Source organism: Esox lucius, chromosome 2 (genome assembly GCF_011004845.1).
Source record: "Esox lucius isolate fEsoLuc1 chromosome 2, fEsoLuc1.pri, whole genome shotgun sequence".
In the NCBI taxonomy this organism is placed as follows: domain Eukaryota; kingdom Metazoa; phylum Chordata; class Actinopteri; order Esociformes; family Esocidae; genus Esox; species Esox lucius.
The window spans coordinates 14,637,477-14,664,143 of NC_047570.1; the positions used below are offsets into that span (position 1 = coordinate 14,637,477).

The following is a 26,667-nucleotide window of genomic DNA, read 5'->3' on the forward strand; positions in this document are numbered from 1 at the left end:
TTTCCATCAGCTGTATGAGCTTGATAGTGACCCCAACAGAAAGGAGTTCCTGGATGACCTGTTCACCTACATGCAAAAAAGAGGTAAGAAGACGTTTAGAACCTTTCTCTAAAGTTTCTCCCAAGTGGATGCCTTTCTCCCAAGTAACTACTTACATATTTAATTGATTCATGAATAGGTCTTTCCTGTATTATCGACAAAAACAGGTATCCACAATCAGACACACAAATAAGCACTTCCTTAGAGGCAGGAGAAGTCAACTGGAAAAGATGCTCAGACTATTGAACACTGAATCCTGTTTCACAGTGTTTTAGGTCCACACACAGACTGTCCCAAACCCGAGAGGACCCGTTTAGACTGTGACTAATTCACTAAGCAAACTGCATGGAAGGCTCAGTTGTCAGCCTGCTCTCTGAACACTGTTTCTGAAATGAGTGACCACCTCATACCACCCCACTGCTGAGAGTTGAGTTGGCTCCGTTTAATCCGACCGGCATTGCCCTATTAAGTCTTTATCATAGAAGTGTTTCCCTGAGGTTACAGAACATTCTCCAAATAGTTTTAGGTCATGTAAAATGCCAGGCTGATGCCTATTATGTGTTTTTAGTGTTTTTACATGCGTGCCTTAGCAATAGTTTTTAAACTACAAAACTGTGAAAACGCTACAGTGAATGAGCGACTCTGACTGCAAGACCATCCAATGACAGAGCCACGTGTGACCGGTGAAATCAACTAGTGAGCCGCTGGTGGCCTGACCCGGCGTGTGTCTGTAGAGGTCTTGTTGGGGGATGATGTATTAGTTAGAGAGGGAGAGGATCAGTCATTGGCCTGTTAGCATCTCACTGCTCTGACAGTGGAGAGGTGGAAGGCTGACCCTGGTGGCGTGCTCGTCAGATGGTATATTCATCAAACGCTGGATGATGTGCATTTTGGTTTTGCTCCCAAAGCAGCAAGGTGGCTGCATTTTAAACTGAATTCATTGAATTCATCACATGGTGCCTGAATAGGTTTCATTGAAAGTAATTGTCAAAGAATGTCAGTTACCTGGTACACTGTAAGACACTCTCTCTTGAATGTCAGTTACGTGGTACACTGTAAGACACTCTCTTTTGAATGTCAGTTACCTGGTACACTGCAAGACACTCTTTCTTGAATGTCAGTTACCTGGTACACTGTAAGACACTCTCTCTTGAATGTCAGTTACCTGGTACACTGTAAGACACTCTCTTTTGAATGTCAGTTACCTTGTACGCTGTTAGACACTCTCTTTTGAATGTCAGTTACCTGGTACGCTGTTAGACACTCTCTTTTGAATGTCAGTTACCTTGTACGCTGTTAGACACTCTCTCTTGAATGTCAGTTACCTGGTTCGCTGTTAGACACTCTCTCTTGAATGTCAGTTGCCTGGTACGCTTTTAGACACTCTCTTGAATGTCAGTTGCCTGGTACGCTGTTAGACACTCTCTCTTGAATGTCAGTTACCTGGTACGCTGTTAGACACTCTCTCTTGAATGTCAGTTACCTGTTACACTGTAAGACACTCTCTCTTGAATGTCAGTTACCTTGTACGCTGTTAGACACTCTCTCTTGAATGTCAGTTACCTGGTTCGCAGTTAGACACTCTCTCTTGAATGTCAGTTACCTTGTACGCTGTTAGACACTCTCTCTTGAATGTCAGTTACCTGGTTCGCAGTTAGACACTCTCTCTTGAATGTCAGTTGCCTGGTACGCTGTTAGACACTCTCTCTTGAATGTCAGTTGCCTGGTACGCTGTTAGACACTCTCTCTTGAATGTCAGTTACCTTGTATGCTGTTAGACACTCTCTCTTGAATGTCAGTTACCTGGTTCGCAGTTAGACACTCTCTCTTGAATGTCAGTTGCCTGGTACGCTGTTAGACACTCTCTCTTGAATGTCAGTTGCCTGGTACGCTGTTAGACACTCTCTTGCGGCCTAAAAGGGAAAGGAACCACATCCCCTCCGCTCTTCTCTCCTTCAATAAGCGGCACTTGGCTGACCTCCGCTGTTTTCTAAATCGGGGCCTTAATCAAGGAGACCTAATTGCTTGGCTGGCTTCCCACTCGGCTGTGAGAAAAGGGCCCCAGCACACATTCCCCAGGCCTACCATGAGAAGCATCTCAGTGCCGCTGGCATTTTATTTATTTTTGCTGTTGTTGTATGATCATGTATGCTAAGAACAGATTCCTATTTATAGCAACTACTTGGGACTAATTAGGTGTAACTGTCTGGCTCTGGGAGGGAAACTTGTCGGCTGGAGGATTAGAACCAGTCTGGCCGGCAAGTCCAGGCCGTTGATCTCTCTGTTGACACCCTTGTCTGGCTCTGTTACTGATCAAAAGTACATTTTTGTTTTGTGAGTTGTTTTCTAATGCTGTTGCTTTGTCGCCACGGAACCGGCAAGTAAGCCTTTTATTGACTGGTCAATATCTTGTGTGTCCTCTACATGTGCCAAATAACATGACACTTACGCTGCACCATTAAGGAAATGTACGTGTATATACTCTTTAACTTTCCATTTTTGGGGAAAACAGTAAGGTAATGATTGAATATATCTTGACTGATGACAGCTGTCCAGGCGATGTTAGTTGAAGAGTGTGAGTGTCGAGTGAAAGAAATTAGGTAAGGAATGAGGCGTAGAGACCCAAATGGAGGAGCAATTTCCCCCTCCCCTCAGAAAGTCCTTGGGAAGTAGGAAATAACAGAAAGGAAACTTACAAGGGAACCCATTTCCACGGTGGGTGTGTGGGCGTTTTCCTGTGTGCGTGTGTGTCTGTTCGTTGTTGCGGAATTTCAGCAGCTGTCTTTAACCCAGTGGGTGTGTGAAGAGGCCCATTGACTGGGCCCCACATTAGAGTAGTTGACTGGGCCCCACATTAGAGTAGTTGACTGGGCCCCACATTAGAGTAACAGCAGCAGCACCTCTGTTCCTGGTGGCTGAGGGCTCAGGGTTTTCGGCCTCCATCTTCTCCTGTAGCGGTTTTGTTTATGATATCCGTTTCACTTCTTGCTTTCGCGGCTCAGCCGGGAACGTGGAGAAAAGCTTTGACACTGTTGTGTTGCTTCTAACCGCCTCAAAGGCTTCAGTTAAGCAGATGGGTGATTGTTTGTTTTGGTTTGACACCCCTCCCTCCGACTCCTGCTCTGGGATAGGATGGGGGCAGGGACGGGATGAAGGAGACAGAGGGAGCAGTAAGGTAGACTGTGAGAGCTACAGGCACTTCACCAAGAAGAAGAAAAAAAAAGACAGTGCAAAGCAGCCAAATGCCTGCCAGCGCTGTCCACTTGGGATGATTAATGGTGCCTGGGTCTGATGGACAGAGCGAGTGTGAAAGACTTCTGTTAAGGGATTCACAGGACGGAGGGGGGTGCATCAGACAAGTGTTTAACAACCCCCCAACTCCCCCACAGAAAAAGACCCCACAGGAGTAACGTTTGTCAATGGTTTGATCCACCCCAGTTGTCGCTGTTGCCTGAGAAGCAGTGTAGTATAGCAAAGATGTACTGGAGACAGTTGACACCTAAAACGTCCTGGCGCTTGTGATTTGTTTGACTCTTGCAGACCGAGTCAATGTTATCCTAGAGGAACCCTCCTCCATGGTAGTAGTAAGGATTTAGATGTCGTTCGTGGTTGTAATTCTGTAATCCAGCCTTGTCAGTGCCATTTAACCAGAGCAGACTGGAGCGGGGAAAGAAACCGATCTGATGGTTGTTTGAATTAACACCAGCTCATCTTTGAATTCCAGACACTTTGGCAACCAGGCCTGTTTAGCTGGTGAATGAGTCCTCAGGCTTGCTGAGTTGTGCCTTGCAAGGTTTTAATGTTCCCTCAGAGACATGGACTGTCCGTCTGTCAGCAGCATGTGCTCTGGGCTGGTTGCAGAGAAACAGCTGGTCCACGATGGCGTGGCCATGTGGTCAGGCGGCGCTGCGTAGAGGTGAAAGGGAGAACGAAGTCTCAGCAAAGGACTTGAAGAGTAGCCCAGAGACTGAGAGCTCTGTCCACCGTTACACCACGAATGGACTCTAGGGCATCCATGTACTGTACGCATTACATTACCACACCAAGCAGAGCTAGTGCTCACGCTACATAGATCACATTCTCCTCATTCAGGACAGGGGCTCACTGGGCTATACCTTCACGCGCACGCACGCACACTATAGCAGGCGCTACAATGGGAATATTCTGTGGCCTGTTTAATGGAGGTTTATGTTGAACACTCACAGTTTCTGGAAATGACTAGTAGTTTGACTAGTTCTGTCATATGACTACATGGGTTCGTACTGTCATAGAAGCTGGGTTCTATGGTGAAGGAGTAAAATAGTTTCAAACGGAATCTAAACTTGCTAGCTCGAACCTCCGTCACTGGCCGTAAGTGATTTTTAACGTCAGGCCACTCATAGTGCCTTGGTTTCATGGTTCTACAAATCATTGATCTGAATTTTGGCCTGGTTCCAGTATTAACATTACCACAAAGCATTTTAGATGAATAGCTCGCATTCAGATGACTACCTCACATTCACATTCTGAATGCCAGGTTGTAAAGATGGTACTGGAAAATACCGTCTCCCATCTCTGTTCTTCTTCCTTCCCCCGCTCCTCTCCCCCTCCCACTCCTCCCCCACCCCTCACCCCTTTCCCTGTGTTTATTGTGCTACAGTTCCAGCCAGTGAAACTTGATAACACCGTGGGGGATAGGGGCAGAGGGTAGTGCACAGGGCAGGGGGGGGTTGGATTAAGGGGCCCCCTGTCCTACAGAGAATGATTAATGAGACCCTAAAACTGGGGGCCCTGTCTTTGATAGGGGGAACTCCGACGGACAGCAGACGAGGGAAAGCCCGCCGCCTGTCTGTACTGGACCAGGGCATGAAGGATGTAGACAGCGAAGAGGATGGGGTTGCCACAGCTACGGAGGCGTTATAGAGGGTGCGAAGGGAGGCATCAGACAAGCGTGTACAGAAACAAGGCCACAGTCTGGATATGCGGCCCAAATGGCACACTGTTCACTAGATATGTAGTCTGCTCATTTTGAACCGAGCTGTTATGAGCCCTGCGTTTCACAAGAGCACAATGGGCCCTGGTTTTAGGGTAGTGAACTAAATAGGGAATATGGTGTTAGTTTAGATGCAACTTGGAACGGAGACAGGCAGACAGGCAAAAGATGTGGCCGGGCTGGCAGAGTGGCGTGGGCCCCTGGGTTTACTAAGGAAAGGGTGGGACCCATAGGCCAAGTCCAATAGAACCACTGCTTTGTAATCAATGCGTTCTAGACCGACGCCAGAAAAGGAGAACTATTCATAGTGGCAGAGCATTCCCTCTCTCATTTTATCAAAGATGTGGTTAGTGTCTTTGCGTTACACGTGGGATGTTAGCAAGATGAGAGTCAAGTCTGGTCTGGTGTCTTTCTTTCTTCCGCTGTCCCCGGCCCCTCACCCCTTCCTGTCATTTCCTGAGTCAATCCAATTAGTTGTGGGATGTATGCAGTGACTCGAACACTGCAGTTAGAAATAGAATGGCTCCTTTCTAGTTGACAGACAGTGATGTCTGCTCTTCACGTTACATTTCAATTTGAACATTCTTTCATGTTTAATCCTCATCAACAGGCCCTGGTTTACCAAAATGCCTTTTTTAATTCCCTCAAATTCTAGTCATACTGTACAGGGGTTTAGATCTAATTCTAGCCATACTGTACAGGGGTTTAGATCTAATTCTAGTCATACTGTACAGGGGTTTAGATCTAATTCTAGTCATACTGTACAGGGGTTTAGATCTAATTCTAGCCATACTGTACAGGGGTTTAGATCTAATTCTAGCCATACTGTACAGGGGTTTAGATCTAATTCTAGCCATACTGTACAGGGGTTTAGATCTAATTCTAGTCAAACTGTACAGGGGTTTAGATCTAATTCTAGTCATACTGTACAGGGGTTTGGATCTAATTCTAGTCATAATGTACAGGGGTTTAGATCTAATTCTAGTCAAACTGTACAGGGGTTTAGATCTAATTCTAGTCATACTCTACAGGGGTTTGGATTTAATTCTAGTCATACTGTACAGGAGTTTGGATCTAATTCTAGTCATACTCTACAGGAGTTTGGATCTAATTCTAGTCATACTCTATATGAGTTTGGATCTAATTCTAGTCATACTCTACAGGAGTTTGGATCTAATTCTAGTCATACTGTACAGGGATTCGGATCTCTAAGCTCCAGAGATTTTGGACTAAGCAGTTGATGAGGCCCCTTGTTTAGCTATACTGCTAGTTCTGTCCTTCTCTCTCGCTGTCTTGAGTTAGGTCCCCTGACACAGACCTTTACTAGAACATTCTCTGCTCTGACATAGTTTAGAAATAAGGCACAGGGGTGTATCATATGGCCAATATACCATGGCTAAGAGCTGTTCTTAAGTATGACGCATAAGCGTCTGCCTCAACCCCTCATGCCTTATTGCGTACCTATGAAACAGTTGGTTTGAATACTCATTATCTGATAGCCGCAGAATGTAAGGCTGTATACCACAGGTATGACATCCATTTTTCTCTTGTCATTGCATTGGTAACCAGTTAATAAAAGCAATAAGGCATTTAGGGGTTTGTTATATATTGCCAATAAACCACTGCTAAGCGCTATATCCAGGCGCTATATCCAGGCACTCTTTGATGCTTCATACCCAAGATCAGCGCTTAGCCTTAGAATATTGGGCATATACCATGGCTATCAGCGTTCATAATTTGTTGCCCCTGATTTAAAATTAGGGTTGGATATTGTTTGGGTTTTTTACTATTCCGGTGCCTGAACTGATACTTTTAAAAAGCCAAAAAACAATAGCTGCACAGTGTTAGTACATTATCCAACTAACCTGCAGTAAGGCTGCTGTTGTCAACATGATAATCAATTGTCTCCAGATTGCTCAGAGTCGTACTAGGGTTGGTCTCACTCGGGCCAGGGATGCCCATATTGCCAGCTGAGGTCCGGAAGCTGTCGAACACGGTGCATCCCTCTGCTTTTAAGTTTATCCCGTGTGTCGCTGCATGTTTCATTAGTTCGAAGTGTTCCCCCCTTTAAACGTAATTGTTTTAAAACGTGTTGCACGTTCCGGTGTCGGAATCCTTTCGCGTGAAATACAGCCACACTTTAGAACGTTTCACTTTAGGCATTTTAAGCATGTTTAAGGTAACTAGCTAACGGTAGGCTACCTGCTGTCACCAGAGAAAGTGTAATATGTTAACTAGCGATCACTTGCGGTGAATGGTGATGATGCTTTTTACGTCTGTTTTGGAGCACCAGAGGGAAAATATTTTAATCGACATATTTAAGTGGCACCGAAATTTGCGTTCTAATTCGGTCTGGTAGATACTGGTCATATAGGTACTGGTGCCGTATTGACACCGGCAGGGTTGGGTAGGTTACTTTTTAAATGTAATCTGTTACAGTAACAAGTTACCTGTCCACATTTGTAATCAGTAACGTAACTTTTGATTACTCAAACTTAGTAACATAATCTGATTACTTTTAGATTACTTTCATATTAAGAGGCATTGGAAAACAAATAAGAATAACCTAAATGATGAACTTAAAGCAGCCGATGATAACCAATGAACACAATTTTCAGAGATGTAAAGCGAGCAAAATCACATGGCCTACTTGTATGGACGAAGTTGATGTGGCCGCGTCAAATGCAAATAATCATCCTTTGGCAGAGTGCTTCCCAACATTCCTTTTCTCCTCCACTATACTAGGGTACATGTGAAAAGTCTGAGCTGTAATGGAACCTCCAGCAGAACCACAGAAAAGGTTTTGAATGGAGTTGTTTCCCCCTCCCCCACCCCTGCTTCCCACAGACCACCGCAGCTGATGCTACTGTATTGATCACCTCTGGGCTTGTCAGTTGAAGGCTTTATCTGTCTGGGTGTCCATTGATTGGATCAGTTAGCTGTGTTATAAAGAGATGGAGGAGAAAGGTCCACTGGAGACCCCTGTCATTAATGCACCTGCCTGTGGAGAGCTCTGTCCCCTGTTTACCCTTACAATAGTTTTAGCGAACACAATTTAAATAAATAACATGAACAAATACTATTTTCTGTTTACACTGTCAGAGAAAAGAAACGTATGCTGCGCCGCAAGGCACAACACATGCGTGCACAGTGCTAAGTTTTAAGTTGCTTCCCAATAACAAAATATTTGTTTTCTGTTTATTCAAGGACTTAAGGACCCGACTTCTTACCAGTCATTCTGTTGTAATATATATTGAGTGAGACATCATACTTACAGCTCAGTAGCTTCAGGGAGTATCTGTTGGAAACGTGTCCCATGTTGCCATGGATGGTGAAGTGAGAATTTACATTTTAGCGCATTTATACTAAAATGTATCTCTGAGACAAATCTGGCAACAAGTCATATTCATCCTAAAAACTATTGTAGTGTTAAAACACTCTAATGCCGCTATGATGGGCAGCTCTGGTTTCAGACTTGGCTCCGTTACTTCAGATGTGAATGATGCCACTTCACTGTTTAGTGTAGAGAATGCGGACATCAAGCCAATTTTGTATTTCAAAATATGTAGCTGTGGAATTCACCTTCCTGCACAATTTTATAATATTGGACTAGTGAAACTAGACTAGTGCCTATGTAACTAGTAGGCTAGTTTAAGTGTAGGCTAGTTTAAGTGTAGGCTATAGTTAGATTTCTGGTGAAGATGTAAGCATTTGGCATACGGGCTAAATCTCCTCTGTCTTTTAAGCTGTGTTTCCCTGCAGGGAAGTTGTGGTACCCCTTCCATCTGACGAAGTGTTGATCAGAGTACAGTCAGTAGTAAGACGGGTCTCTCATAGCCCTGAGGGACCAAAGCGATTTAGGTTACAGTTGAAGTGGCCGTCTCACTTTTCGCGCCATCCACTCTTTTCAATCCCCATCCCCCAATTCACCAGGTGACCATCTTTATGGCCCAAGAGGACGGTGTCATGTTACTCTCCCACTTTTCATTCTCTCTCTCTAGTGTTTTCTTTCATCCCCCTGTAGTGCTCATCTAATTTACTGAACTAATTGTTCCCAATGAGATTGAGAGATTACGGTCCAAATTCAGGACTGCAGCCAGACCACTGTCTACTCTGAGTTGGAACTGTATTTTCTCATTGACCAGACTCAATGTATCAAAGGATTTGTCCTATAAATAACAAGGCTGTCTCTCTCCGGGCTCATTTTAGTGACTTGCATGTAGTGTATTGAGTTGAACAAATAATGGAAGGTGTCTGTCTGTCATTTCCTCCTTTAATGTTTGTTCTGGGGTGTCTTTTTCATGGTTTGTCATGAGACACCCCACCCCCCCCCGGGCTTGGCCGGCACCAGCTGTGCTTTTATATCCCTGCACGCGTGGTGCTTCTGGCCCCCTACATGTATAGTGGCTAATGTTAACCCACTCTGTAGATGGGATCCTTGGTATGGCTGCAGTCTGTTCATGTATTCCCTACCACTTGATATGAATTGGTCAGTCACGTGATGCATCGGAGTGTCTCTGCCCAGACTAAAGATAGCAAAGAGAATTCCATACCATCAGTGGACTTTACCTTCTATGTCCCTCGTCCAAGCATTAAAAATACAACAAACCCTGTCCCAGCCGCAGTATTACCGGCCTGACAATACAAGTCTGAACATATGAACAACCAAATGGCCTGGATCTCTGGCTAAAATAAACACCCAGCAGGAACCATAGGCTGTAGTGTGTCTGGGACGGAGAGGCAGGACAGTGGTTGGGAGACACGGTGCAGGCCCTTGTTTGGTCTAATCTAGGTTAGTGGAGGTGGTGTGGACGAGGGGGCTCCAGAGGTCTTTCTTAAGGTCTCCGACACTGACATGAGGCAGAGGCTGTTTGTGTTTTGGCAGACATCTTTCTTATTGCAGTAATCCGCTCTGTCTCTAGCTGTCTGTCTCGGCCCCCCCACCCCCTTGAGGTGAAGGGCATGTTTATACATCACTGTGTCGTTGGCCACCTGAGGAAATTGTCAGAACAGTAAGAAGTGTTTTTGTTTCGAGTAAGCGTTAACTTGGAAGCAAATGCGGAAATATTAATGTAATGAGTGCAAAAAATGTGTTGTGTTTTTAAAAGTGGTATTTGATTTGGCTTCCATTAGAATACACAGCTGAAACAACTCACTTGTGTGTTTTTCCCCCTATGTAGCCTTGTGATGTGTTCTTCAACGTGTCTTGCAGGGTTTGTCGTAACCCTCTTCAAATGGGGCTGGTTTTAGTTTTTTCCCCACCAGTTGATTCCACACAGGTTTAGTTATCTTGAGGTAGGGGCTCTGAGGTGGCATATCTAATACATAGTCTCCCCATCCAATAACTTCTGAAACGTGTGAAGTGTGTTTGGGGTCATTATCGGGCTGAAAGGTGACATTTCTGTTTAGACTTATTGGCGTAATCACAAAAATGTTATTAATATTCAATCAAAATGTATATAATTAGGAGTTTTTGTTTTTCCTGCTGGAAGATGAGTGTTCTTCCAAGTCCCAGGTCTCATGTGGACTACAGCAGGTTTTCTTCCACTGCACCTTAGACCCTTTTCAATGCAAACCAAAGGTTTTAATGGGATTCAAGTCCACAGACTGAGATGGCCAATGCTAGATGTTGATTGTGTGGTAAATTAACAATTTATTTGTGGGTTTTGTGATATGTGCACACTGTCTTTAAGTCGTGCCCAATTTTATCAAACATCTTTGCAAAATGTTTGATAAAATGACTTATTACATGGCATGTTGCTGCTGACCTTAACAAGACCCCCAGGTCCAGTGAAACCAAACCAAAACCCATAACATCAATGATCTGTCACCATATTTCACAGTGAGGTGCTTTTCTGTATCTGCATCCCTGTTTTGGTTCCAAACAGTAATGCTGATGTGCGTCACTGAGGTACTGAAAACAAGTATTCACATGTTTTGGGGGAGATATTTTTAGAATTTGAGGAATGTGTAATTTTGATTCCCCTTGATTCTTATTGAAGTGCCATATTCCACATTGTTAAATTTAAGTAATGATCTGTAATAATTATGCAGACTTTATCAAGGAGGCCAATCATTTTGTAGATAACTGTATCTACAGTTGTATACAGAATGCAAAACCAATATATCCTTTTAATGGTGATGTGCTTCTAAATGCTCTCCTGCTCGCCCTTTTCTCTCTCCACTCTCTCCTCTTTTTCCTTCCTTCTGATTTCCCTCCCCCTCACCTGAAGAGGTTGAGCAGTATGGAAGTGAAATTCCACACCACAAGGCAACACCTTCAGTGAAAAATGCATTTATTGTGTCTTCTTCCCAACCCTTGTTCACTAGTAAGCTGTCACTCCTGCGCTTATTTATTTAAAGAATGCCATTCATGTGAAATCAGTAATATTTCATTTACGATACTGGCGTCAGTGCAACTCCATTGATTTATTGCCATAACTATTAATGCAGACAGCTGTTTAACTCTAAAAATAGGTCAAGGGTCGTCATATAAGGACCATGTTTTTTTTCACACATTCAGGGCAGGTTCTTGGAACTGTCGGTAGCAGTGTGGCGTTTGCGAAGTGGTGGACTAAAGCCATCGTGTGACCGTTGTGACTGACTCATCTTCGTTTTTCTCTGCCGTAAGAGCAATCCACTTGCTGACTGGTTCATATGGCTGTACTTGGTTCCCACTCTGTCTCCGTACTGCTCAATTGAAAATAGTGTAATAATATCACTGTACTGAATCCCACTGCGGCCCTCTCCTGGCCCTCTCCTGCCACTCTGAGCCTCTCTGCCTCCCTGACTGGCCCTGTCTGAACACTGGAAGTATGGAAGTGAAGGAAGGACTTAGGGAGTGGCTTCACAGGGCCTTCACCCCTATAGCACTTCCCACCATCGTGAACCCTGACCTCCACAACCATTAATCACTCGCCTCCTGATGGCCCTGTCCCTGGGGGGAAATCAGTCCAGGGCAAAGGATGAAGCCTGTAGCCAATTACAGATTGTTTCAGTGCTGCAGTGGACAAGTCCCTGCTGCCCTCTGAGGGAAAGCAGCCAATAGTGCCTTACATTAATGTTAGCAGGATCTGATGCTTGAGCCGTTCATATGACTTGATAGCATTGGCCTACGCTACTCTGATACTTGTGTTTACATCCATTGACTCAGAGGTTGTTTCCAAGATCAAAACATGAGGTGTTTAAAGTGATTGAGCCCGGAGGCCTAGAAGACCTAGAACAGATGGTTTTTTTCCGAAGATGGTGGGTTGTTTTCTCGCTAATGGCTTTATATCTTCACCAGTCTGGTTGAAGGGGCTTTGGTAAATTGTGTTTGATCATTTTCTTAAATGGGTTGTAAATGCAAATGACTGCTATTTTGCCAGGTCCTGTTGAAACAAGCCTTGATTTGTCTTTGGGCTTCAGAGTTAAATCCAATGTTTAAATCAGGGAGTAAAAACATTCGGACCTGCTTGAAGCACATCGCAATCCCCCTTCAATTATCTCATGTTGGCTTCAATTCTTTAGATTGGTAAATAGGTCCCGTCCCCCCTGCCCCAGTCGAATATGTTAATGTCTCTCAGAATTTAGTTTTTACCATATTGCTAAATATATATGGTGAAATAAATATGCCCCCTCATTTATAAACAAAAAGCCTCCATTTGATCCTGGAGCCAGGCCTGACTCTCCCATGGCCAAGTGCCAGGAAATTGGCTTTAGAAGGGTAATATTTTCTGAGCTTTTTTCTCAAAAACATTTATTTTATTACAGGAAATGAACTCTAAAACTAAATTATCACCACTGTTAGGAGGGGGCCCACTAAAATGGGGACCCCTCATGATGAGCTGAGACTTTCTGTGTCTACTCCCACCCCAATCAAAGTTACCCATTACTGGTCTAAATAAAAATACACATTCTTACATAGAACAGTCCCCTGCACTGCTTGTTGAAGGCACTATTAACCAGCGTTGATATTTCTACCCTGGAATGGAATAGGGCCATTGGTGTGAATTGAAGCCTAAATGCAGGATTGTCAGTGCAGGCCGGATCTATTGTGCCTCATCTGTTCTGGTCTCATTGTCCAGGGGGATGCACGGCTGGCTATGTATGAAAACATGGCTTCCTGCTGACCTGCACTTTAATTCAGACATCAATAACCCCTGGCCAACCTCTGACCTCTGCAGTTGTACTAATTGTTTGATGCAGGATTGATGTCCTCGCAGCGCGGCATTAAATAACTGTAGCCTGGGGCTGGGCTAGCTGGATGTTTTACTCCACCACATTCCTGCTGCTTTTGATAAGCTGTATGTTCTGGAAGCGCTGGGCTGGGCTATGTCGGCTATCAACAAGAAATGGACTATTCTGGCAGAAGTGATGTCCGATTCGGAGACCATTAATTGGCTTGAGAGATCATGTTGTTGAATTCCTGGAAAAGCTGAAAGTCTATTCCCACTGTCTTGTAGGGGTAGTCAATTTTGCCTTACTAACTTGAGGCCTGTTTACATTATCCTACACTTTTTAAGAGATCGAAGAAGATTGAAGATTATTTTGTTGAGTAAACCTGCGAACATCGATAGCTCATGAAGCCACCTTCCGAAGTAGCGTGCACCACATTTGTGATAGAGCCCGTCTGGAGTTTTGCAAGAGTGAAGACAATTATGTCTGAACTGTGTCAAGTTTATATGCAGTGCACACACATGTCACTCTGTTTTCCCTCAACTGAGGTCCACAATCCTGTGTGGTACGTCCCGAACATGCAGGTGTGAATTATTGAAATTAACGCCATGGTATTGACTATGCAAACTGAAGATAAGTCTATCTTGCGTTTTATTCTCTCTCTCGTAATGTCAACAAGCCCTTAACTTGCTGTAGTTAGTGCTGACTTTGTTGATGGACTATATCAACTGTAGTGGGAGGGGCTCTGCCTTGTTTCATATCACTTTCCTTTCTAATGTACATGAGTTGAGAGGTTGTCTTTCTGCAACAATGTTCAGCCCGTGAGATAGGACTAACAAACTTGATAACAGAACAATTTGACATTAACTGATGGGTTTAACTAGTGATTTGGATGCTTGTTTCTTTGTCATTTAGCAGGTTTTACCATCTAATTTGTTTGTAGCTTCACATCTTAAAATATGATTTCCTTTCCATTATAGATGGATTTTCTAAAGGCCTAAACAAACGTCTTTACCTGTTGTTAGTGCTGTCTGTCCCTCTTTCCAATTGCTGCTTCCATAAGAAGAATTGACATTTTGAAGAAAGGTTGTAGTATGACTACATGGTTTGCTGGTACAACTAGTCTTGTGTCCTATTGCCAGATAATAAAAAGTAATGCTGGTCAGTGGGATATCAGGAGGTCTATAAAATATCCCCCCATTTCTATGTGCTGATTCCTTTGCAGCAATGTGTGCTTCATAAAAGGCATTGTTATAGATAACTGTGTTGCAAATATTTTCTGTAATTGTTCATATAATGTAGCATATATACATTTTGACGGTCGTTCTTCTCCTTGACTGATCAATTTTTCTGCAGCCGGCCATGATTGTAATGAGACAGGCAAGAGGGTGACCTGATGGTTAAATAACCCTCCACCCACTGGCCTGTAGCTAGGAATGGCATCCACTGTGACATTGCATCTAGAAACACTGTTTTTAGAGAATTTTAACTTGTAATCATTATTTCATTATCGGGAGGGTGTGCCTCTGGACCCCCCCCCCCCCCCCCCCCCCCCCGTCCCCATCCCTGTCCGAGCTAATGATCTAATGGCTTAATCAGAGATGACTTGAGCCTTGGAGGAATTGACTGCTACTATCTTTGGACATGAAATCAGGGCCAGGGCTAATCTCCTCTCCTGATCACATTGCTACTTGAATAAGACATTAATGGGTCTTGTTCCGGGTTAAGAGCTCCCAGCAGTCTGCAGAGGCTAGTTGGATTGGCTGGTATTAACTACAAAGCTGGACTCAGCCTGGCCGCCCTGCAGTCTCAGCAACAGGCCAGGGGAGCAGGCAGCACCGGCACAGCAGCCAACTGCCGAAGGCTGTGGATGTCTTGGGGACACTCACCTACATGAGCCTTATTATACCGGCCTATCTGTCACCCGCTGGCCAAGGATTAGCATGTAGGGGCTGGAGTGGCTACGTTACAGCCCCCTCACCCCACCTCCTCCCTGTGTCTCCTCCGCGCACACACAAACACACGCGCGCTCCGTTTGACTGCGAATAAGCTGTTTACAAGACGAATGCATCTGTATCAAAAGTCATTCATTTTCAGTGATATATGACAGCTGTTTGTGTTCCGGTCAATCGTGGAAAGCCTGTTACAGTGTCATGAGCGTGTAATGTACAATGTGACACTTGGGTCCATCCTCTTTTAAATGTACTGCAAGTCTCCTCGTCCACAACACGCCGGCTCCTCCAGTGTGTGTGTGAAATCTGGATCCGTGTTGACCTGTGTCCTTCCTGCAGGGACCCCCGTGAACCGTATCCCCATCATGGCGAAGCAGGTGCTGGACCTCTACATGCTCTACAAGCTGGTGACGGAGAAAGGGGGCCTGGTGGAGGTCATCAACAAGAAGATCTGGCGGGAGATCACCAAGGGTCTCAACCTACCCACCTCCATCACCTCAGCTGCCTTCACGCTCCGCACACAGTGGGTCTCTCATAGCTCGCCCCTTTCTGTTTGGCTGCCTTTCCCTATAGGTTGTATTTGTGACGTCTGTCTCTGTGGCCTCGCGTGCATGGATGTCCCTGTCTCTTAACTAGTCGTCGTCTTTCCCCTTGCCATCCTCCCTCCTTCCATTACGTCCCACGTGGGAGGAGCCTATTGATCCCATGGATTTATTGATGTGATTTGGGTCAAAGTTCACAACCAGGGAGGTGGGCTTTGACTGGGAACCGGTTCATGTTTTGCGTGAGGCCTCACCTCTTCATCGGCCTTCCTTTGTACCAAAGAGCCCTAATGAACCTTTATGTATTTTTAATGCAGGCCTAGCTCAGCCTGCCTTGTCTCACTAGCCATAGGTCCACCTATCTAATGGATAGTGCTCTTCGCTCTCTATTGATCCTGTGTTCACTATTATGCGCTTCACATTTATACCTTTTCTAGTAGCAGAAAAGTGCCAGTGGCTCTAATGTAGCTGCACCCTCAGAGTCTTTGTTAGATACCCTCAGAGTCTTTGTTAGATACCCTCAGAGTCTTTGTTAGATACCCTCAGAGTCTTTGTTAGATACCCTCAGAGTCTTTGTTAGATACCCTCAGAGTCTTTGTTAGATACCCTCAGAGTCTTTGTTAGATACCCTCAGAGTCTTTGTTAGATACCCTCAGAGTCTTTGTTAGATACCCTCAGAGTCTTTGTTAGATACCCTCAGAGGCTTGGTCAGGCAGCCTGTTTGACATCTCTGTCACAGCGTCAGTGTGCGTGTTGGTGTGGTCTGATGAGCCGGTACTGTCGTGTGTTCCATCCAGGTACATGAAGTACCTGTACCCATATGAGTGTGAAAGGAAAGGTCTGAGTTCTCCGGGCGAGCTTCAGACGGCCATTGACAGTAACCGCCGGGAGGGCCGTCGGCCCAGCTACAGCAGCAGCCTCTTCCGCTTCTCCCCATCCCCCAGCACCGCCCCTCACATCCTCTCCCCTCCCAAGATGCACCTCTCTGCGCTGGCTGCCGGGGCCCTCAACGGCCTGCAGGCCTCACCGGGCCCTTCTCTGAAAAAAGGTGAGTAGTGAAGGATCATCAGCTGAGTCTCAATTAAATTATGCTGGAAATATAGAGTAAAGTGTTTTAATGAATAATACAGAGAAAACTGGGATTAAAGTCCAGGCTACATACCACAAGGAGTTTTATCATTAAAACCAGAATGACCATGCTCTCCAGAGGGTTTCAGTTAGGCATGATTAAGAGGTTCACTCTGGTTTTTGGATCGCAACTCAAAACAAATAACCATGGTGTTGTGGCGCCCTCTGTCGGAATGCTTAGGTTCGGCAAGACATTTTCCGTCAACTGGACTTTGGCTTTTAGCTGACATACCTGTCTGTGCTTTCATGGATAGTTATGTATTGCACACATTCTTTATTCCTAAAGTCACGTGATATTAAACTACTAAACCAACAGGACCTGTGAGCCCATTCCAGCAATGAAGTCTGACTAGTTAGTGGGATATTTTATAAGGACATTTAGCTAAAATGTGTGTTGAAAATCATATAGTCCTGAGACACAGGCTGTATGCAAGTATGTGGTCACATTGCAGAGCCGCAGGCAAGTCTGTGCAAATATCCAAGGAGCTCAGCATTTCGGGGTACGAGACCCTGTCAGACAATATCTGGGAGGCCCAGCGGGCAGGGTCCTGTCTGCCCCTTTTTAATTGGCCAATGCAGATCTTGTGAAGACCCCAGTATGCTTATACTGCCTGACCCTTCACCCCAGGACATCAACCTTCTACAAAGTTGAACAGGGGACTAGTTCTTTAGAAGGTTAATACCATCGCAATTTATGAATACATATTCTGAGTGACCATATTCAAATGTAAATCTCCCAAATTATGTAAATCCAAAATAAATAAAATCCTTATTTTGGAAATCAAATGGCAATCTTCCCATGTAATATTTCATTTACTTTCAAACATTTTGCAATGAGGTTCTCCTTGCCATCTGTTTGGGTCTGTGTAGTTCATAATTAATACACCCCAAGTCACAAAACAGACATACTGGAAATGGTAACTTGAGGTGTTACACCAAATGTATAATATCTGAAATACATTAGTGCCCATGCTCCAACTGTCTTAAACCAAATATGGATCTTTTTAAGTTATGTTCTGAAGTGTATTGAATAATGTTTGAAAATAACAAAGCATAAATACCGGTAAGCTAGATTTTGGCTTAATTTCATTGATTTTGCTTTGATTTACCACCCCTTTATAACGGCTCCCTCACATCCTCCTGCCACATCCACCATGTCTTGCTCCAAAACATGTGCAACATTACTTTTTCATGATTCATGTAATATAAAATAAATAGTTTGAACTGTTTTATACCAAAAAGCACCCACCTGTTTTACATGGGTTTGAAAGTGATCGGTTTCTGAAGCAGTGGTATTTAGTTGGCCAATTAAATGTTTTTGTTTTGTAGATCAGGTAATGATCAAGGAATTAGCATTGTGATCAGTGTCTGTGTCATTATGTACCTGGACACTGTCTTTACAGGTGTGTTTGTCAGGTGTGACACTGGGGCTGTTCAGACTTTACATTTTCCTGCTGATTAACAACACAGTTGCCATGGACAGCAGGACGCTTTATGGCCAGTGTGGTTTAGAACTGTTTGAACACATCATTAGGATCTGGCTGAACACACCACCATTACCTTTTTATCTGACTTTCCCTTTAATGTTATTGGAATGTGGCTCAGCTGTAGATTTTTTTCCCCCTTTCATGCTAAACTATTCATTGTTTTTCAACAGATCTACCTACTTTTCTTTGATCACGTTTTAGTACCAAATTGTATTATCTTTGAATTTCTATGTATATATATATATTCCTGTGTGTATATACAAGTCTCGATAAGCACAATGAGACTACAGTTCCACCTAGCAACAACAACACCGCTACATGTCGATCCAATTAAGACCATAAAACCTGAACACTGCATGTATTTTGCCGGACCTGGTAAGTGGAACCGGCCAAGAAGAGCGAATGTCTCTGAGGGAGTGAGTGGCTGACTGACTATCCATTCATAAATAGCATTGTGGATAGAGATGCAGGCTGTTACTCTGTAGACCGGGTATCAGATCAGGTCAGGGACAAGAAAGTTTAGCTGAGGATAGGCTGGCTACAAGCATCAGCGGCCACATACAGTAAACAAGCCAAAAGTTAAACAAAGCAGCATTTAGCTGAACTCTCCGCAAACTCTGGAAATTCACCACAAATGTGGTCTGGTTTACAAGCCTTTGAAATGCACAGCTAAACATGCTTTAGTTTTCATCAAAGAAGTGTCATCACATAAAATGTTTCACTGTCTTTCAAAGTTCAGAAATGTATTTTCTTTATGAGCATGAATGTAACATATCCAACCTCTTACCCTGTCCCTCTGCAGAAGAGAATACCCCCTCCATGCTGGCAGCGTGTCGCGGTCCCTCCATGGGCCTGGTGCTGGGTCAGCAGCAGGTGGCAGGGCTGGCACGGGCTGCCACCCTGGAGCAGCTGAGGGAGAAGCTGGAGACCGGCGTGGGCGAAGGCCCTGAGAGGAAGATCGCACGCCTGGCAGAGGAGCAGCAGCGCCTGATGCAACAGGCCTTCCAACACAACTTCCTGGCCATGGCTTCCCAGGTCCCCATGAACCTACGCCTGCAAGGCGCCAATGCCAGAGGTACATGTCCAGAGGGACCCCCCCCGACCCCCACCCTGGTTACTCTATGCAGCTACACAGCCCATGTGTATCAGATACCGGCAGGACAGTACATTCTGTACGCTTTAGAGATGGGCACTGCATTTATGGCTGACACCCCAGAGCACGAGTCCAAATTAATCTATATCGTTTTTTGGGGGTTTGTCCAGCACTGTTCGGTCCTGCTGATGCCCCGTTTCTCTGAACAAGTGATACATTTTGTGGAAGTGACAGTTCCCTGTTGTGTTGATGACTTGCATTGCAAACTCTTCCAATCATTAAGCAGTAAAGCACAGGAGTGTCAGTGGTTACGAACAATATTAATAAGTTACTTCACGTTCTCCTCCAAATGAAATCATGAGGTATGGAGCAAGTTGTCCCCGTTTGCTGCTACCGGTAACATGTGATGCCTGCAGCTGTCTGGTTGAAAGCGTGAACGTTGGCGCCGGGTTACGTTTTCTGACTTGGATGTAAATGTCACACCCAGATGTTGATTCGTTCTAGAAGTTCTTTCTCGTCTGTTATTCTTTACTTAAACCCTCAGCTGAGTGACAGACATCATCCATTTGTGCACCAGCATGTCTGTATTGCCTCTCCCTGGCTGTCCTTTCTGCCTGTGACTCTCTGAGCAGAATTAACCAACCAGCCAGGTACTTGAAGAGTAATGACAGCTAATTGACTATGAAGTAAATGGTAGTCTGTCTACAACACGGGGAAGGCAGTTTACTCTGTTAAATATTAAGTAAATTCATTTGAATTTCCTGGGTTTGTGAAATGACACAGGGATGAACATGAGAATGGACACTTGACTTCCGTTGAAGAAAAAAAAAAAAAAAAGAAACAATCTGGGTGTTATCCATAAGGTCATCATGTCTTCCAGTTGTTGGCTAATATTCACATGCCAGGACCAGAGCAGGCACCGTTGCTATATAACACAACTCTATGAGGAAACCATCCGCCGCAGTAAAAATGAATCAAACTGCAAGAAGGTCTTTGTTGCGCTGTCCTCGCAAACAGCCTTTCATCCTCAACAAGTCAATTTGACGGAACATGTGCACATTGTTTTCATGCTGACTTGTGAATGTTTGCATGACCATATGTTGAAATGGGACAGAAGCCTGGATTGTGACATGTGTCTCTTTCTCCACAGTGGGTTATGCAGATGTATGCTGCAACACACCCACAAGGAAATGTGCGTGAAACACAACATTTTCCATTACTGCATGTCACAATACACTGCTTGTGTGGATAATGAAATTATTGGTGCTGTTTGATGTCCTGGTTCCCGGGCCACGGAACAAGGACATCATAAACTTCTTCGTCTTGTCTTCTTTCAGATGAGAAACAGCAAGACATGGCTCTAAGCATCTCTACCAATGGATCTGCTAGCATCAGCGTGTCTGTGGAGGTTAACGGCACATTGTATTCAGGTGAGTGCATTTTGTTTTCACGGATCAAATTAAGCCCAGAGGTCCTCAGAAAGAAGGTGAAACATGACCATACCTACCACATGTAGAAATACAAGGATGTGTGTGTGTGGGTGGGTGCGCGTGTGCAAAATCAAAGGGTTGTGGTTGTGAGGTGGTTTGACTTTTTTTGTGCTCTTTTGTAGGAACACTGTTTGCTCAGAGGTCAGGCTCCCACGGGACTGGCATGTCTTCTGCTGCCACAGTGCCCCCTGCTGGACTCAGCACTGGGTTGGGGTTTGCGAGCTCTACCCACAGCCACAGTCCCAACTCTTCCTCCTCCTCCAAGGGACCTGGCTCGGCCGAGCCTTCCACCAGTGGCTCACCTTAGCTCAGGCGCTCCAACTCCTGGTCTCCAGGCTTTTCTTCAATACACAAGCCCAGCATGAATATAATACATTGAGAAATCAATAGGAAGAAAAACTGTTGCACAACAAATACCTCATTTCTCCTGTCAACTTTGGCTGTCCATTTATGAATACACATACCAACATGAACTTACACACAGCTATGCATTCTGCACACTAAATACTCAAACACATACACACTCTAATCCAAAATACATGCTAAACACAATCAAACCGTTCGGCCAAAACCCACTGACAGGTGTTCACAACTGAACTTGAAGAGTTTTATTTTAGGATTTTGTTTGTTGCCAGTTTGTTGTCTTGATTTAATATTTTGAACTTTTCTCCCTTTTTCCCTTTCTTTTTTAAAAACCTCAAACTGAGTAACCTGCAGTGGTATATTTACCTCAGGAGCTGTAGTATACATCACCTGAATTAACTTAATTTTTTTATGGTTCATAATCATACAGTGACCTCATTACATCACTGAAGTTGCCATGACTGCCTGATTTTCAGAATGTTTTATGAGCCTACATGTAATACCTCATATTTTATCAACACCAGGGAGTCACTCACATGATGTACTCAATCTTCAATCTAGTGCAGGATAGGTGGCCCTTGTGCTTGACAGGCTTTATGGATCAGAATTAGCTTTGGACACAGAAGGACACACAGAAGGACGTTATCAGTACCAACGGATTCCCCAATCTCCTAAAAACTAGCAAGCCCCGAGCTCAGTTTACCACACTGCATCTATCTATCTACTAATCAGAAAGGTAGGAAAGGTGTTCTTGTCCCAGCAGTAGAATCTGTTTCTGGTTCAAATCAACAGAAATGGGAGAAAAAAAATCAAGGATTATCCTGCATAACAGTGGCCAGACCGGAAGTGTTCCTACTACAAAGCATTTCAAACACCATATTAGCACCTCAGTTTGGGAGGCGCCTTTCTCAGGAAGCATCGTGACGACTCTTATTACACTTTGTCGTTTAAGAAGGATCACACAGAAAGAATGCACAAGTCTAAGCAGACTGTTCTCAAAGAATACCTCAGACTCTGTAGGAGAACTACACTACATACCTCATTGCTCCAAAGCCAACTGATTGACCCTGCAAAAGTCACCAGTCCACAGGAGTGGAATTCTCTGGAAGGAAGGCTGGACTAAATACTGTACATGCTGACTAGACTGCTTGGGATTTGGGGAGAGAATTTTACCAAGCTTACCTGAGATGGGCTTGCTTTCCCCAGTTTTATCTGTATTTGTTTTGTCTGTTCCATTTGATTTGCTTTGTACTGCATTTATAAGACTAAATCTATTTCAGAGTATTGCTCTGCTTGTGTACAATCAGGTGCCCAGTATTTTACACGCAAAACACACACCTTCTGGTCTGTGGTAGCCTCTGATTATTGCACAGCTGAATATCAAAGATTTGCCCAGTCCTCTCCTCTGATCCTTTTCAGTCTACATCCTTTTAGATTTAGCTGTGTGGGGGCTAGCCATTTGGGCTAGTTAGAGTACCATTTGGTTTAGAATGGGATCCCCCCTAGTCCATCTTGTATATTTCTAGCTGTTCAAGTTGTCAGGTTGGGTCACATTGCTTTCCTTAGCATCTTAATCTGAATTTACCTGTGATGGAGTCTTTGGCCTGGTATGGTTCTGGCTTGCATAACCCATGTTACCGGAGATGTACCAGGGATAAACCTTGGTGAATTATGCTGCTGTCCGCACAGTTGGTGTTACCAAAGGCCTTTTGACCTAACCTCTCCAGAAGAAAGACAAAGTGTAGCACATGTTTAGCTAAGTGGATTCAAACTCCCTTAAACAGTATTACTCAAACTGTTCAGGTAATAATTCTTCTGCATTTTTAATACATAGAAGTTGATTTGGATGAAATTAATTTCAAACTCTATCCGTTTTGAATGTGTGGTATTTAACAAAACCTTTTAGCCTAAATCTCTGAGGTGGGCAAACTTATTGCTTTTAGTAAGCTGTTTTAGTTGTGTGTTGGGGTTTTTGGGCCTTTTGTATTTTAGACCACTGGCCAAGTTTAGGGGACCTCAACTATATATACAATGACTAAAAAGGCACCTGCAATCCTTGAAAAAGGTAATATTATGTCCACATTTTATTAAGGTGAAAAATCTAGTTGCTGCCTTAAAATCAAATGTACGGTTCAGGAGCTCTCTGCTAGGAATGACAGTTTTATCTTCAAGTTTAATCCTTTGAAGAGTAAACTCCATTATCTTTTTTTTAATGCAATCAGACATTAATACTGTCATCATTCATGTTATTGGTTTCAAAACCAAGGTATGCTATTTATTTGTGTTGATTTTCTGATGGACCTTGACGAGTTCGCTTGATCACGTTTTTCTAAAACACTTTGTTTCTCTCGTTGTTTTAGAAATGGACATTTCAATTTGATCCAATCAGTGACTGTCTGACAGTGTAGCCTTACAGCCTGTTCATGAGTGTGTCTGAGTGTATATGTGTGAGGTATGGTAGAAGACTGTTCGACAGCAGTTAACTGGTGTTATCACATTAATTGCAGTTGCATTGTTACATCTCAGTGTGTAATGCCATACGATCCTGCAGGTGGTGCTATCCTCTAGTCACGACATGACAACAGAACCACAGTATGTTTACATTTATGTAGTTTAGCAGACGCTCTGGATTAGTGCATAAGGGAGTAGATTTTCCTATTTTTTTTAAAACCTGGCGATGCTGTACCAACTTAGCAACAAGCAACCTTAGGTAGTAGTTGTGTAGACTTGCTGTGTGTGGTCCAGGCTCATGTGTGCGAGAGGACATGAAGTCTCTACAAAGATTGTAAAACCTGACGTATCGGTCCCCACAAAGTTTTTGGCAGATCCCAACTAGGGAAAATGTGATTTCCGGGTTAGGTTTTGGGAAAAACGTACAATTGGGTGCAGTGTTAGAATTGGGGTTACTTGGGTTTAGGAATTAAGGGTTAAGTTAGTTTCAGGGGTAGTGGATAGGCAACATGTATTTCTGGGTTTCAAGTCCCCCCAAGGAAGTGTGTGTGTGTGTGTGTGTGTGTGTGTGAGAGAGAGAGAGAGAGAGAGAGAGAGAGAGAGAGAGAGAGAGCTCTTAAAGACCTACCTCAGGGCATTTGGCTGCAGTTATTGTTGTATTTGATATTGATTTTAACCAATTAGCGTGTATACTGAGGGACACGTCCAAATGCACAGCTGTCTGCAGTGTCTTGCTAGATGCTATTTTAGACTGGTTCAGGTTTTTTGTCTTCAGTTGCAGGTGGGGTTACATCACTCAGGAAACTGTGAAGTTGAGTCTGCAGAACCTTGTCTCTGGATGGTTTGGATTTTATTAGATTTTGAATTGTATAAATCTAACCTGATCTGTGTTATACAGGTGTATATGCAAAAGGTTATTGAATACCTCATTTATAAATTCTATGTTGTTTTTGACTTGTACAATGCTCCGTATATAAATTGATCTGTGGGGTTTGTGCATATTTTTGTACTGTTATTATTATTATGGACATGATGATAATAATAATGTTACTGATATTATAGTTTTCTCTTTTTTGATTGAAACAAAATTAGGACAAAACATGTGAATGCTTGTAATACTGATTTGTGCTGATTGTATTTAAAAGAGGAGCACTTTTCCCAAGTGAGTTTGACACATTCAGTTTTGTTCCCATTAGTAATATAAAGATATGGTTCTCAGGGCTTTAAACTTGTATGTCATGATAAAGTTTTACTTTATATCTCATCTCTCAGTGTGTGCTTTTTGTGTGGCTTGGTTTATGTCTCCCTCATGATTGTGGGTGTGTGGATTTAACGTCCCACTCTGAAACAATTGAAGTGTGATTGAGAAATGTTGCAATTACAGGAATTGGGCATGATTAAAGTTCATAACATTTGTTCACATTGTAACAACACAACCAAAAGTCAAGCTGAATGCTGCATCCGTGACTTCCCCCACTTCCTCTAAGGTAACTTCCCATAAAGCACTTGACAGCCACACCATCTGAACTGTGACTCAAGCATGGGTGAGCTGCTACTAAGGGGCTGCCATAATGAGTTTTTGGAAGATTTGAGTACTGCTGGATGCCCCTGAAACATTTGATGGTATTTCTTCACAAACTAAATGATTCAGCATACAAATGCCCCCCCACTGTTTGTTACCCACCAACACTATACATCTCTAAACTTTCCCTTCTCAATGACTGATGTTTTAACTTAAATCTTCCATTCAGCTAGAAAGGTTACACTGAGAATACGTCAGTAACTCTGAAACATTTTGTAGAAAAATATCATTTGAAACATTTACTGCAGACACTGGTAATTGTTGCTTGTTTTTGTGCTAGTAGTGCAATGAGAATCTGATATATTTCCCCTTTTAAATGTGGCACTAAAAACCAGTTCCCCTCCATTGATTATGGACATAGGGCTTGTTCACATTACGCCACATTTTCAGAAACATAGAAGACTTGAGACGCTGGATTATTTAGTTGTGTAAACTTGCAGGTATGATATATTTCAAGGCAGCATACTACCATTTTTGACAGTTTTTGCTAGGAAGAGAGGAGAGGCACAGAATCCACGTTGCTTGAAGTCCAGTGTAAAGTGTCCCCAGTCAGTGATGGTTTGAGGTGCCATGTCACCTGCTGGTGTTGGTCCACTGTGTTTTCTCAGGTCCAAGGTCAACGCAGCCGTCTACCTGGAAGTTTTAGAGCACTTCATGCTTCCTGCTGTTGACCAACTTTCTGGAGATGCAGATTTCATTTTCCAACAGGACTTGGCACCTGTACACAGTGCCAAAGCTACCAGTACCTGGTTTAAGGACCATGGTATCCCTGGTTGGTCTTAAGTAATATTCAAATTTTCTGAGATACTTAATTTGGGGTTTTCATTAGTTGTCAGTTCTAATCATCAAAATTAAAAGAAATAAACACTTGAAATATATCAGTCTGTGTGGAATGGATGTATACATTATACACGTTTCACTTTTTGAATGGAATTACTGAAATAAATGATGATATTCTAATTATATGACCAGCACCTGTATATAGTGGCACAATAAACACCAATTATTTTCCAAACAAATAAAAACGTACTAACCAGGTATGATTAGATTGGGGTCACACAAAAGATTTATTGGCATGACATGACAGGCACGTAGCATTTGAAGTACACAAGATTGTCATCCAAAACTTTATAATTGTAGCTATAAAAATAAACATGTAAATATTTGCAGGACTTAAACCTAAGGCATAATTTTTTGAAGAAAATGAACCATAATGAGAATATGTATCTATTATATTAAAATCTGAAAATGTATTTCCTATACATTCAGTAACCAGACCCTGCAACAAACAAACACTATCTCACAAAAGTGAGTACACCCCTCACATTTTTGTAAATATTTGAGTATATATTTTCATGTGACAGCACTGAAGAAACTGCACTGTGCTACAATGTAGTAGTGAGTGAACAGC

The 26,667-nt window shown here is 43.4% G+C and overlaps 1 protein-coding gene across 2 annotated transcripts in view; it reads left to right on the forward strand.

The window, feature by feature from the left end:
* The window catches only part of LOC105015725 (AT-rich interactive domain-containing protein 3B), a 57,693-nt gene extending 32,760 nt beyond the window's left edge, over window positions 1-24,933 (forward strand). The window contains exons 4-10 of one of the 2 annotated variants that reach the window (XM_010879077.3): window positions 11-83; window positions 15,460-15,643; window positions 16,460-16,710; window positions 19,080-19,352; window positions 20,521-20,562; window positions 20,708-20,800; window positions 20,983-24,933. In XM_010879077.3, the coding sequence (XP_010877379.1) occupies window positions 11-83; window positions 15,460-15,643; window positions 16,460-16,710; window positions 19,080-19,352; window positions 20,521-20,562; window positions 20,708-20,800; window positions 20,983-21,167 (1,101 nt within the window). In that variant the 3' untranslated portion in view covers window positions 21,168-24,933. The remainder of the gene's footprint in view (window positions 1-10; window positions 84-15,459; window positions 15,644-16,459; window positions 16,711-19,079; window positions 19,353-20,520; window positions 20,563-20,707; window positions 20,801-20,982) is intronic. The other variant, XM_010879087.3, reaches the window with a different exon arrangement.
* The last annotated feature ends 1,734 nt before the right edge of the window (window positions 24,934-26,667 follow it).